This window comes from Gymnodraco acuticeps, unplaced genomic scaffold, assembly GCF_902827175.1.
Source record: "Gymnodraco acuticeps unplaced genomic scaffold, fGymAcu1.1, whole genome shotgun sequence".
NCBI classification, from domain to species: domain Eukaryota; kingdom Metazoa; phylum Chordata; class Actinopteri; order Perciformes; family Bathydraconidae; genus Gymnodraco; species Gymnodraco acuticeps.
The window spans coordinates 69413-82078 of NW_022990502.1; the positions used below are offsets into that span (position 1 = coordinate 69413).

At 40.3% G+C, this 12666-nt stretch overlaps 1 protein-coding gene across 1 annotated transcript; it reads right to left on the minus strand.

Annotated features, from left to right (window-relative positions):
- Positions 1 to 40: 40 nt before the first annotated feature.
- Positions 41 to 5158, minus strand: LOC117553042. Its single transcript, XM_034226795.1, has 2 exons — positions 5131 to 5158; positions 41 to 928 (listed from the first exon to the last, which is right to left on the minus strand). Exon 2 carries the CDS (start codon positions 920 to 922, stop codon positions 41 to 43), a length of 882 nt encoding a protein of 293 aa, XP_034082686.1. The 5' UTR covers positions 923 to 928; positions 5131 to 5158.
- Between the last annotated feature and the right edge of the window lie 7508 nt (positions 5159 to 12666).

Consider the following 12666-nt stretch of genomic DNA (forward strand, 5'->3'; position numbering starts at 1 on the left):
GTAGGCGAATGTGTGAGCCATTTTGTCTGCGATGACTCTATTATTGTTCCTTATCCTGATGTCTGTCAGAAGTTCTAGTCTTTATTTTTCCAGGCTTTCCAGATTGGCACCAGGATGGATAAAAGTTAGCCTCAGCTCGCTTTGGCCTCTTGACTTTTTTAGCAGGGAAAGCATCTGTAGCAGCTTTAGATTTCAGGGAATTTACCACCAGCTCTGGGCACCCCTGCAATTTGAGCTGAGTCCTGTAGTTTCCCATCTTATATTTCAGGCGCTGTTTCCATCCATTGCAGCCATTGAATGAGCCAGGTTCTTTCAAACAAGGATGCTTTTTGATAAGAGCCTCTGCTACTGTGCAGAAATGTGAATCATCTGGATAGGCCTTGTACCCGTAAATTGTTTCTGCAAGTCTATTCAGAATATCAGACTTGCTTCGGGAGCTGACAGTCAACATTTTGTGGCTTCCATTAAACTCAGAATTCCCCTTCACTAGCTGCAGCTCCGTGTCATATGAAAATTGAGGAATCGGAAAGTCCGCTGGCCACTGTTTGGCTCGAGAGGACACAGATTCGGGGGATGAGAGGATTATTGTGTCATCTGATGCCAACGAAACATTGCCATCACACTCAAGTGAAGACGATGATGTGGTATCAGTGGCAATGTTCAAAGGTGTATTTGTTTGCTGGTGGATCACTTTGATTGTTCCCAAATCCTGAAGTTGAGTGGTGGAATTCAGATTGAAGAAGTCGTTGCCAAAGTCTTGGTCCATGTACTGCAGTCTGACGTCGCCCTTTAACCCAAAGAAAGTCTTTAACTTGCTGAGAAGGTCATCCAATGATTCCGGTATGCCATTTGGAAGAGACAGTTTTTCAATGTTGTTCTCCCCCAAAATCACTTTCAGTCTTGCAGGCGTCGAATCAGCCATGGCAGTCTGAGAAGACAACACAAGCACAATACGTTTTAAGAAAGGCACATTAAACATAATTCCTTATTATTCACACTGTTAATGTATCATCTTATAGATGTGTTATCAGTTTTCAGTAAAGGACTACAACTTTGTGTAAATCCCTTTTCCACTGGCGGCATTTGCTGACTGGACTCAATCAGCACATCTTTAAAAAATGACATAATGCCCACCCTTATCCTCAATGTTAGGTTCCATCTGCAGTTGACAACTTATATGTGCAAACAAATTGAATGTTATCATTTGAAATCTCCAAAGGGTTGATAGTTAGTCTTGCACCAATAACAAATATGTATAGGAAGTCATACAAAAACAAATATATTGTTGTTTTGCAGGTGAAGCATTAAAACTCTGACCACACAAAAAAAGCCCACACATTTATATATTTTCTGATATTTACCTAGTGTAATTATTTGTTGGTGAAATGATAAATAAAACCTTTGAAAACAAAAAAAAACACTGGTATGAAATAAATCTGTTTTGAGAACACAATACCGTAATTTTCGGACTATAAAGCGCACCTGCATATAAGCCGCAGCAGCTAAATTGAATGATGTGTACATATATAAGCCGCACTGGACGATAAGCCGCAGGTGTTTTAATGTTTAATTACCATATGTAAGGGTTCGTGCACAGAGGGGATTGTCGGGAAAGAGATGGCTGTTTGAGGAAGCTCCCATTTATTAACATTTCAACAAACAAGTTGCATATTTGCATAACGTATTCAAGCGTTACCATTTAGTGCAATAGTAGCTACAGAACATGTACTGTGCTGTGTAAACTGTACTGTATCACATAGCGTTTCAGACACACAAACTTTTCAACTTTCAAACTTAAACGGTGCGCTCCCAGCGCACGTACCGGCAGGGTTTGTGCATGAAAACTTCCTTTGCACAAACTGTCTTGCTCTCGTTCTGTCTCTCGTACCACTCTCGGTTCCACTTTTACTTTTGCGCGCTACCTGTCTCACTCTTTTCCGGCCTCCAGCTTTTCCTGCTGGAGCCCGCCGCTTAAAGGTGGCGGGTGCGGACCGGTCATAGAGCCCATAGTGTTAAAGGTGGTGGACTGTAACCTGTAAAATCCATAGATTTAGGAGGTTCCCTAGTGGCCGTTAGCTGTAAAAATCCATAGATTAGCCGCACCGTTATATAAGCCGCAGGGTCGAAAAATGGGAAAAAAGGCACGGCTTATAGTCCGAAAATTACGGTAGTTATGAATTATTTCTTTTTCCACCTAATGAAATATCACTTTGAGCTTCCTCACCCTTTAAACATGGACATATCTTTTCAATGTGACAAGACGCATCCCTCGGATTGTGTAGTCTGCCAGTGGGTAGGAATCATGTAGATCTTGTGGCTCAAGAAGTTCCACTTCCTTGCCTGGTGACGTTTTGAGATCATAAGCTCTATAATGTTCAATGTACCATCCACTGAGCTTTTTCACAATGAAGATCAACTTGTCCTGCAGTATCACCATTTTGAGGATTTCACTAAACTCTGGAAGTCCTCCCAGAGACCCATAGATCAAGATCATGCCACACTTGTAGTTTAGTCCATATGTCACAGTTTTGGCAAAGCTCACTGTATCTATATTTGAAGACTTCTGTCTCAGGGCATTTGAAATGTCCTTGTTCAGTACATCGATGTGTACAGTGGATATATTTGTCACTTCCAATGGAGGTCTGGCAAAGCTACACGAGTGCAAATGATATGCCATCTGAAACTGATGTTTCTCTGAAAGGGAAAGGAGCACATTTTTGAAGCACCTGATATTCCTTGCTACTCTTTTAAAAAAGCTATGCTTTGCTTCAAAACGCATAGTCCATAGGTGAACTAGTGGACCAAACTGATGGATCAAGTATGGATAATGCTCCAAAAAATGGTGTTTTGGTTTAAGCTTAACGTCTGGGAAAACCTCTTGAAATCTGATTCTGTGCTCAGAGATCTTGAAATCAAGATATGCAATGGAGTCCTCAGTATGAACGGGACAGACCACAAGATCAACAATGTCCTTCAGATCTGTTAAGATCTGCCAAGCTGGTTCCTCACTGGGAACATTATGTCCAATCAAAAAAAGGCAAAAACCTGATTAGACTCCAGTTCTCATGGGCATTTCCCCCAACAGTTTTTCTGGACCCAAAACTAAGAGGCACAGGATGAGGTCGATTGGTTTTGTCAGTCCACTTAAAGTTGAAAGATGATATTGCCTTGTTCAATGTAAATAATGTGAAATACTTTTTTTTAATGAATATATTGAGACAAAGTGCAAGTTCAAAAGGAACAATTCCTTCAAAAAGATCGTGCACAATATCTGGAGGAAACCCAGTTGTAACATCAAAATATGAAAGGTGCTCTGACAAAATACACTTTGATTTCACACCATAGTAGTTGGGCAATCCATTTTCCTCAAGGATTCTTAAATGATCTGCATGAATGTCTTTGGTTCTCAGAGTAAAGACTCCACTTCTAACTTATTTTGTCTGTAAGTCAGATTTTTCTGCAGTGCAAAATCTGCATACGTATGACCCTGTGAAATGTTCAACAAATCCAGCAATACCGTGTGCGCCTAGGTTGTCAACGACCACACACTGAACTGTGCCTTTTACTGTTCTTGCCAACTTTGTTAGAAATATCCCACTCTGTTCCAAAATTACAAGATCCTTAATTACAGGTTCTAAAACGTTCTCATAGCCATAGCACTTCAGATCATCAGTTTTGATTAAAGCAGCCAAATAGATGGAGGACAAAACAGAGTTACAGCCTGGTGGCAAATTACCCAAAATCCAATACAAACCACAAATTGTATGCTTCCTCCTTGATGTACCAAGAGGATTACATATCTCAAAATCATCAATATATAATATCAATGAAATGCTTTCTTGTTTAGGCAACAGTTCATTTTGTTTGAAGAAAGGCACCATCAAAAAAAGATCTGTATGTGTGCACACAAGTTCTTGGTGGCTGTTTATCTAAAGTATTCAAATTACTAGCCTGGTCTAAGATAGTCTGGCAGTCAAGAATTTGCTGCAAAGACTTTAATATTGAAATATATTGGAACAACTTTCTATTCTTTCTGTCAAGTATATATTCCACTGGTTCAACTACGTTAAAGTGTTTCTTATAGTAAGCCTTTCGCCTCCAAGCACTGCAAAGTGGACCTTTATGTTCAATTGCTTGTTTAACAGGGTTTGTATCACAGAGTGCACTCGCTAGTTTTTTAACCACTGACTGGTCAAACTGGCATCCGTTATCTTGTAATACCTTGCTAATAGTCGTCTGAGTGATTGGCAGAGAAAGATAACCTAACTCCTGCAAAAGCTCATCTACAGCTGCACTAGACACAAGAAATACATTTTCCAATTTAAGGAGGACTAAAGCTATTTTAAGCTCAATATCCTTCTCCAAGTTCTCAGTATGTCCGTTGTCCAAAGAACAATTCAAATTTACATTGCTCTCTATACTTTCCCCATCTGAAAAATCATCACCAACAATGGCAGAAGATTTTTTAACAGAAGTTATGCCAGGCTTACAGGCATTTCCTGGGCCAGAATGTTTTCCTGAATTTATGACTTTTAAAGTTCTCATAGACGTTGGTTTTATATTCACACTCTCGGAACACGCATGTTACAGTCTCATTATTTTTAAGATGCTGGAAGATGTGTTGAAAATAGTGTCTTTCTGTGGAGAGTTGATTATGACCACAAATATGGCATGTGAACGTGGACACAGCTTTGGTGGCTGTTTGTTGGGCAGGGTGATTTCTTGATAAATGGCTTATTAGAGAATTCCAGGTCTTGAATCTACATGTACAATTTAAATAAGTACATGGATATGAATGACCCCGTCCGTAGCTCCCATGACTCAGTTTGTAGTGCTTGAGCAGCTCAGATCTTCTTGTAAACACCCTCCCACAGTCTTTGCATCTCCACATGAAGCATGACACTGAAAAAACGAAAAAGGTGGGCTTTACTGAGAGTATCTTTATAGGTAAAAAATAATTTGTATATTAGCTTTGGCTGAACTCTAAAATTAATAACTCCACAGAAAACAAAACAGTGGATTTTGTCCTATAATCACCTGCACTTTGCGTTTACGTTGAAATTACTTTCAGAACACACAGTCACATTAAAGTACTCTCTATATCACTCACAGTAGTGTAGCTTCACGTACCTTAGGTAGTAGTCCAATACGATGTGTCAAAGCCTGAAGAAACCACCACCAGTCAGGCATGAGAAGAAAAATAAATACATTTATATTAGGGGGGACATTTCTATTCGTTGTTAAGCTTTCACAGTCACCTATTATCACCCCAAACATAGTAATGGTCTTATCAGCAACAGCAAATTACACTACCGGGCTTCTTATTAGCACATTAGCACAGCAACACAGAGCTGGATAACGCTTTAACCACCGAGCTACTATAAATGTGAGGCTTTATCAACGCCGCATCAACCACTTCCAGCATAAACAAGAAGGCAGTCCCGCCATCGAGGCGACCGCTACAACAAATTATTACTGCATCTCCCACACACCGAGGTTAAATTATATGTTCGTCAGCCGGATGCATCACCGGGCTTTCACCAGCGCAACATGCCCCATCACTGCTCGGTGATTCCGTATCGTCTTTATAATTACACTCGACGCAACGGCGGCGACACCACATTAAACCGTTCACACAAACACGCCAACATAGTACAAAAAAAACATGTGCTGTTTGGTGACAAGCTAATGTACTAATAACGATAGTTAGCCTAGCCTTAACATGACCCAGTTTGCGCATTAGTTTGCGCTAATTTGGTAATAAGCAGCTACGCCAGTACACAATAGGAATTACTTTAACACATTTCAGTGACAATATTAAACCAAGAGAGTATGCTTCTACCCGCAAGTAACCAACTATCGTCATGTTTGAGCTAAAGCTAGCGGTTTAGCTAACAGTGGAGACAGTGCATCATAGCTTGGTTCCTTCAGTTTTCAAACGTTAAGGCTAAATATTTGCAACAACATTTAAACAATTTAGGTGGAACATGTTATATCTGACATTGTACATTATTTTTATATAAGAAATATAACTTGTCTGAATCACACTTACCGTATGTCGAAGTCACGTCTCAAGAGAAAAAGGCTGCAATGTGACGGTGGAATGATCTGGCAAAGACGTTGACGTCATGACGTCACACGCACGTTAGATGAGAGAAACTTGATTGATTTGCTTTCACTGATAACAAAATATCAAGTCAAGTCAACGAACAAAAAAATCACATGAATACAACCCACAAAAGTACATTGGAATCTCTAAAGCAGAAATCTGAATCAGATTTATTAAATGTATTAAGTTACTTCAACTACTATCAAGTACACTTTTTAGAGTGTACCTTTCAGCAACGTTTTAGGGATTTAGGCTCAGTCAGCTCAGGGACTGTTTGGTTACTTTAGTTTGGTAAATGAAATAAATGTTTGAACTTTGTAGTAGTTCACTGTAGTTGCTGTCATAAGTCATTTGTAGACTAAGTGGCAAAAAGTGTTTTTTTTACATTTGTACTTTGTAGAGAAATGTAGACACAAGTTGGAAGGGAGCACAATAAACCTGACGAGTTTGAATTTGAGTTGATTATGAGTTAATTTTCAATTGATAATTAGCTCACAATAAGTTCACTTTAGTTACTCACACAACTTGACAGAACCCATGGGTTCACCTGAACCTCTGGACTTGAGTCCGGACCTGAACCTGAATGTGAGTCCAGCTACGCAGCACTACCCCCGTAGGTTTGCTGTGAAGGTGACATCTTCTTGACATCTCTGACAAAAGCTTTCTGGCTGACAACTTTATTCAGCTTTAGTGCTGGCACTGAATCTGAAAATACACAATCAAAAAAGTATATAGGATATACGATAATAGAAAAAATATTAGTTCTTCACTGCATATCATTTTTCTTTACTGAAGACACAAAAACATTCCAACACAACATTTAATGAGTGGTCCATTGTCATAGAAAATATTATTACCTGCTTTGAGCCATTTTTTCTTGCGGTTCTGAGCTGCAGGTAGCCGACCATGGGCACATTTCTCGAACACTCTGCCATGTTTGGTGTGAATGTTTATAATGTGGTTGTTGAGGGACAGCCATTTGTCAGCAATCATTTCTCCATTTCCATCCGGAGTTGATACGGCACACCAATACAGATGGTACCCCAATACAGAATGGATTGTATCCATTCCCCAATATCGGTACATTGCTTGTCCTTTGCAAGCTTTACCAGTTTTTTTTTAGGTCTATAAAACAGAAAGTTCAGTATTTTTTTTAATTGTGGTGAATTGGAGAATTATAATTCTACTATAGTTTAAAGATTAACCTACTTTTTGCAAGGTGCCAAACTACGAACCGATGGTCCACATGTTCTTGGTTTTCCTTCAGCCATTTGTTGATCTGTGTGTGTCTGTCTGTCACAATTGTCTTCATGACGAGGTTTTCACTCTCCAAGAACTGGACACATCGCACAAGCCCCTCTTTTTCCATGTGGACACTTGAAGGGACTTCATTACTCTGGAAATACATTCAGAACACACATATTTTATAAAGATGGCTATCATAGAGCATTTGATTTTCACAGGGTGTCCGCGGGGTCTTAAAAAGTATTAAAAGTTGATAAATCAATTTAGCGAAAATTAAGGCTATTAAAAAGTATTATAAAGTATTAAACGGCATTTTCCAAAGTATTAAGAAGGTCCACAGCAACGACAACATGAAACACCCTTTAATTTACTGAAACAACATGTGTGGAGAATTGAAGATTATATTCATCTTAATGTCCCCTGATATATAAGAAGTGTGTTTTTATATATTCATGTGTGTACTTAAGTACTTTGTATTTAATAGTAGCAGTTTATATGAACAAGAAGCTGGAGATAGGAGGAGTGAAAACTAAATATCCTTATATAGACATATGCTAAAGACAGCAGAGGGTAGAATGTGTGTGTGAAAGCTGCAGAAATACCAGATGTTTTTGCTTCAAACTAAGACTGTTTCCGGATCATCTCGGCTGGCGCGCGCTGATACGCTACGAAAGCCCATCGTTTATATATGGGCCAATAGATTACCTGTATTGGGGGTAGCAGCCACACAGCTCCTCCCTTGTTTTTACAATATCTCCTGTTGAGTCCTGGTGTTCGCTCTCTTTTTCTCCTGCCGTCAAGATGATAAGGTTCTCCCGGCATTTGGACCAGAGCAGGGGTTGGGCCCACCCCTTTGAAAGTAATGTATTCTTACCGTTTATCATTAAAACAGATTATTGTTTAACCCCTATCCTGTTTGTTTTGAGTTTTCCTTCTTTTAAAGCAAACTCATATAGGATCGGCGCGGAGCAGAGATATCTGCTCCAACACATGTCGGAAACCCCCCCAAGGTGGCCCCATGCATAGCGTGCCATAAAATGCTGCTTCTTATTTTAAAGCTCACATGTCATGGCCATTTCCACTGATCATAATTCCATTGTTGAGGTCTACTAGAATAGATTTATACTGTGCAATTTTCCAAACTCACATTGGTTTCGCATACAGCATCTCTGTAAACTACGTGTATTCACTCTCTCCACTAAACGGCTCGTTGCAGCTCTTGCTCCCCCCCCCCCCCCCTCCTCCTCCCTGTGAGCCCAGTGTGCTCCGATTGGTCGGGACCAGTCGGGACGTTCTGAATCGCGCTAAGCTCCGTGGAGGTGTGATTTCCTTGTTTAGCGATACACAGCCAAACTCACCCTGAGCACACACAAAGTCACAGCCGAAGTAAAAACAATAAGTGTGGCTTGATATTGAGTAAGAAAAGGGTTGATAAACGCTGTGAGAATGGGTCTGCAGAGAGAATTTTGCCGCGATCCCAACTGTCTGTTATCAGCCTGCAGCCAGGGAGGAGAGATCAGCAGAGCTGCATGCACTGAGTGTGTGAGGAAGTCCGTGGATTGGTCAATTTGGACCAATCAGCGGGGGCTTAACGTAACGGCTCCGCGGACGTAACGGCTCCACGGATTGGTCCATTTCGTTCCGGGGACGACATGATGTACCCGGAAGAATCAAATGGACAGAGACGTATCTCCAACGAGGCGTTTTGGGGAGGTATTTTCTGTTTTAGAGTTTTACTCTCTACATGGTGTACTTTGAGGGTTTTGACTCTGCACACCGTTTACATGCATAAAAACCTTCATAACACACAAGGGGACAGGTACTAACCGGAAAAGCATGACATGTCACCTTTAAGTTTCGTTGCCTTGCTCCGCTCTGTGGGGGGGGGGGGTGTTATCTGCTGGTGGACTACCTGAGAGATATACAGCAGGAGAACACGCCGTCCACCGCGGAGAATAAACAGAAGGGCAACCATGACAACCATGCTCCGGGGTCTTCTTCGCTGCTTTTGGTGTATTTTGTGGCGGCAGCAGCGCCACTTACAGGCCTGGCATATGTACTACAGCGTTTCCAGCATTTCCAGCGGTCTAATGTGAACGGACCCTATGGAACGGACACGTTAATGAATCGAATGCGTGTGAACAGAAGACTTTTTTGCGTTTGCGTTTTACTGGCCGGGGTCTAAGCCAAACTATATCCGGTCACAGAGATCTGCTATTTTAAAGTAAGGTATCGACCTATCGACATATCGACCCTAAATATAGTCTATATTCAGAACGAAAAATTCTTAACATATATATCGTTTTTTGTAAACATATGTGACCTGCTCTATCGAAATCAGTCGCATTGACCCGAAGACACATTTTGAGTTGTATACACTGCTGGAAAGAGGATATTCCTAGCTTTCTAATGATATCAGGATTGTTTTTGTACTCCAAATATTAAGCGAAATATGTCACATTATATAATGACTGTCACCAAGTCCTCATTTTGAGAAAAAGGCCTTCAAAGTTTTCTCTTCTCTGGAATCCATCGATCTGATTGATTATTAGCGGAGCAAATGATCAAAATACTACGGAGGGAAGATATTTTCGTTTGGATTACTGGTCTGGGGGAAGCTCGCGAGTGTGTGTGTGTGTGTGTGTTTGTGTAATTTTGCGTTTGTGTGTATTGCGTTTGTTTCCCGGGGAAAACCCTCACGAGAAACACCGGCTGTTGTTATGCTTGCTGTGATGTTAAATTACTCCGTTCTCTGCTTGTAATTAGGCCGTTACAAGCTTCAAAGTTGTATTTATCATCTGAATTTGCCGAAACAAGTTTAATATTCTGAAACCAAGACTTTGTTTAATTGAAATCAGATGAAAACAAACTGTAACGGACCCTGCCGTGTTATTTATGATTACTCTACGCTTACATTCATAATGTCAGCCGGAGGGAGGGGGGGGCGGCGCTGCGGAAGAGCAGATTGCCTGTCATCTTCCCTTTACAAGCTTAAAGAATGTATTTATCGTGTGAGTTTGGAAATAAAAGTTTCATATTCTGAAAGCCAAGACTTTGTTTGTTTAAAATCAAACAAAACACCCAAACCCCGAAAAAATTGTTTTTTACGCAAATCCACGTTTATTTTGAAATGAGCCGTTGCGACTTCCGACTGATTTCGATAGAGCGGGTCACATATGACAAATGTGTGAGGGTGATGACGTCAGAGCATCGTCCTATGTGCCGGGCTTAGCCCCGGACAGCCTGTTAACTGTGTTCTTATTCTCAGCGTCCAGGAAAGAGAAGCTTAAAAAGGAGACTAAATGGAGTCTCTGGAGGTTCAAAATTGGTACTTTAATTAATAAAAAAGGTGCGGTAAAATCACAAACAGGATATTGTCCAACAGAAATACAGCTGTGCATCTGGCTCTCGTTAGCAGAGAAAGAGGCCGAACCCCTCAGGTTTCGTTGTTTATATATCCTCTCCTGGCTCCTCCCTGGGGGCCGGCTCTCCGCGTATTTAATGTCCGTTGTTACGCATATCACAGGATACAGACATTGTATATTCAATATATATCTAAACACGCCTTTTCTCCTCCTTAACTCTTTCATGACTTTTCATTTAACACATTCTAAACGCTGTAATCAATACTCCAAAAAATACAGGAAATACTTCACAGCAATTTGGTTTCCGGTCGTTCCGAATGTTGTGACATGCTACCCACATCTGTAAACGATAACGTACTCAAATAAACTGTACCTTCATTTAATATCCAACAATAATAATATCTCAACGTCTATAGTTGTAGTGTTGAAATCAGTAGGTTTCGGTGTGCAACATCATATCATATCGCTGCTAAATTCACCTCTATAGGAAATGGTATATTAGCCTCATGCTAAATGCTAACCGGAGATGAAGGATTTTCAGAATAAAAGCTTAACTGGTTGTGCACAAGAACTTCTGGTTTTTCAGTATAAAACAGCATTTAAACTAAAGGTACATTTAAGGTACATTATGCCATCAAAACATTGATTTTAATTTCTAACAAGCCCCAGCCCAATTTAACCCCTGGGTATTTGTGAGGGAGCTCCTATATGGCATTACCCTGCTGAAGCTCACCAAAGTTTAATATATTTCATAGTTCAAAGTTTTGTCAATTGTTTTGTTTATTGGTCAAATACTGGTTTCTGAGGAGTTTTACTGGAATGAAAGAGCACAGAGTACAGAAGCAACAAAGCAGCATACTGCATTAAACCTGACCTTCACAGAGAGGTTGAAGTTCATATGGAGAGGAGGCTTCAGTAGTCTGTCTGCACTCTGTTTAGTTGTGCTATCTTACAATCAATATAGTAAATGTGAGGTAAAGTGTGTCGCCAATGTAACCGGTTAGAACTCGAAGTTGCGATGAGGTCTTAAAATGTATGGAAAGGGTCTTAAAAAAGGTCTTAAAAGATATTAAATTTGACTTCAGAATTCCTGCATATACCCTGTTTCAGCGGTCATATTTGTAAACATGGTTAATGCTTTGAGCTTGAAATGCATCGGCCAAAAAAAAACACTCCTGAAATTATATTGTTTTGGGTTCGATAGAAAATATTCTCAGCTGTGTTTGGCTATAAAGTATTTGGAGGAGGCTATTCATAACATAGGATAGATTCACTAATACTGACCTGCACTAATTGAACATCCAACACCTTGTTTATTGTGAGGTCTTGTATGGTATATGATCCATACTTGGCACAGTGACCAGGGCTATCACAGCGTCCATCCCCTCCTAACACCAGTTCTTTGTGTTTGTTCGTCTCCTTCAGTTTCTGCACAATGTTGTTCAGATTCTTGGTCCAGACTGTCTTGATTGCAGGTTGAAGGAATTTATTCTGATGATTCAGAAATGTCCTTGTTGTGATGGTGTAGCAGTTGATGGATTTCAGTACCCTCAGCACTTTTGTTGGTGATGTACCCGCATAAAGATTTCCAGCAGGAGTTTTATCAATTAAAGGTTGATTCTGCCATGACCTGTGAGAAAAATATATTAATTCAATTTTCTATCATACTATACAACCTGTATGAGTATCTCATGAATAGGACCACCTACAAATATCATTCTCTAATACATATTTCGCATGGTCATCATTTAAAAATATTACCTTTGAAAACCACAATGTTTGCAGTTTTGATCGATTTCCACAAATGTGCCCATTGTTCTCCGAAGGCGACCTGGCGAGTTCTCTTTACACATCGGACAATGGGTGAATAGTGACATCAGGGAAGACATGAACACAAGCAGAAGCTTACTCCTAAGAGGATCAGTGTCGTCCTGGTTGTCACTGTCC

Coding starts and splice junctions, on each gene's coding strand:
- LOC117553042 (XM_034226795.1), bottom strand. CDS start 922: ATGGCTGATTCGACGCCTGCAAGACTGAAAGTGATTTTGGGGGAGAAC.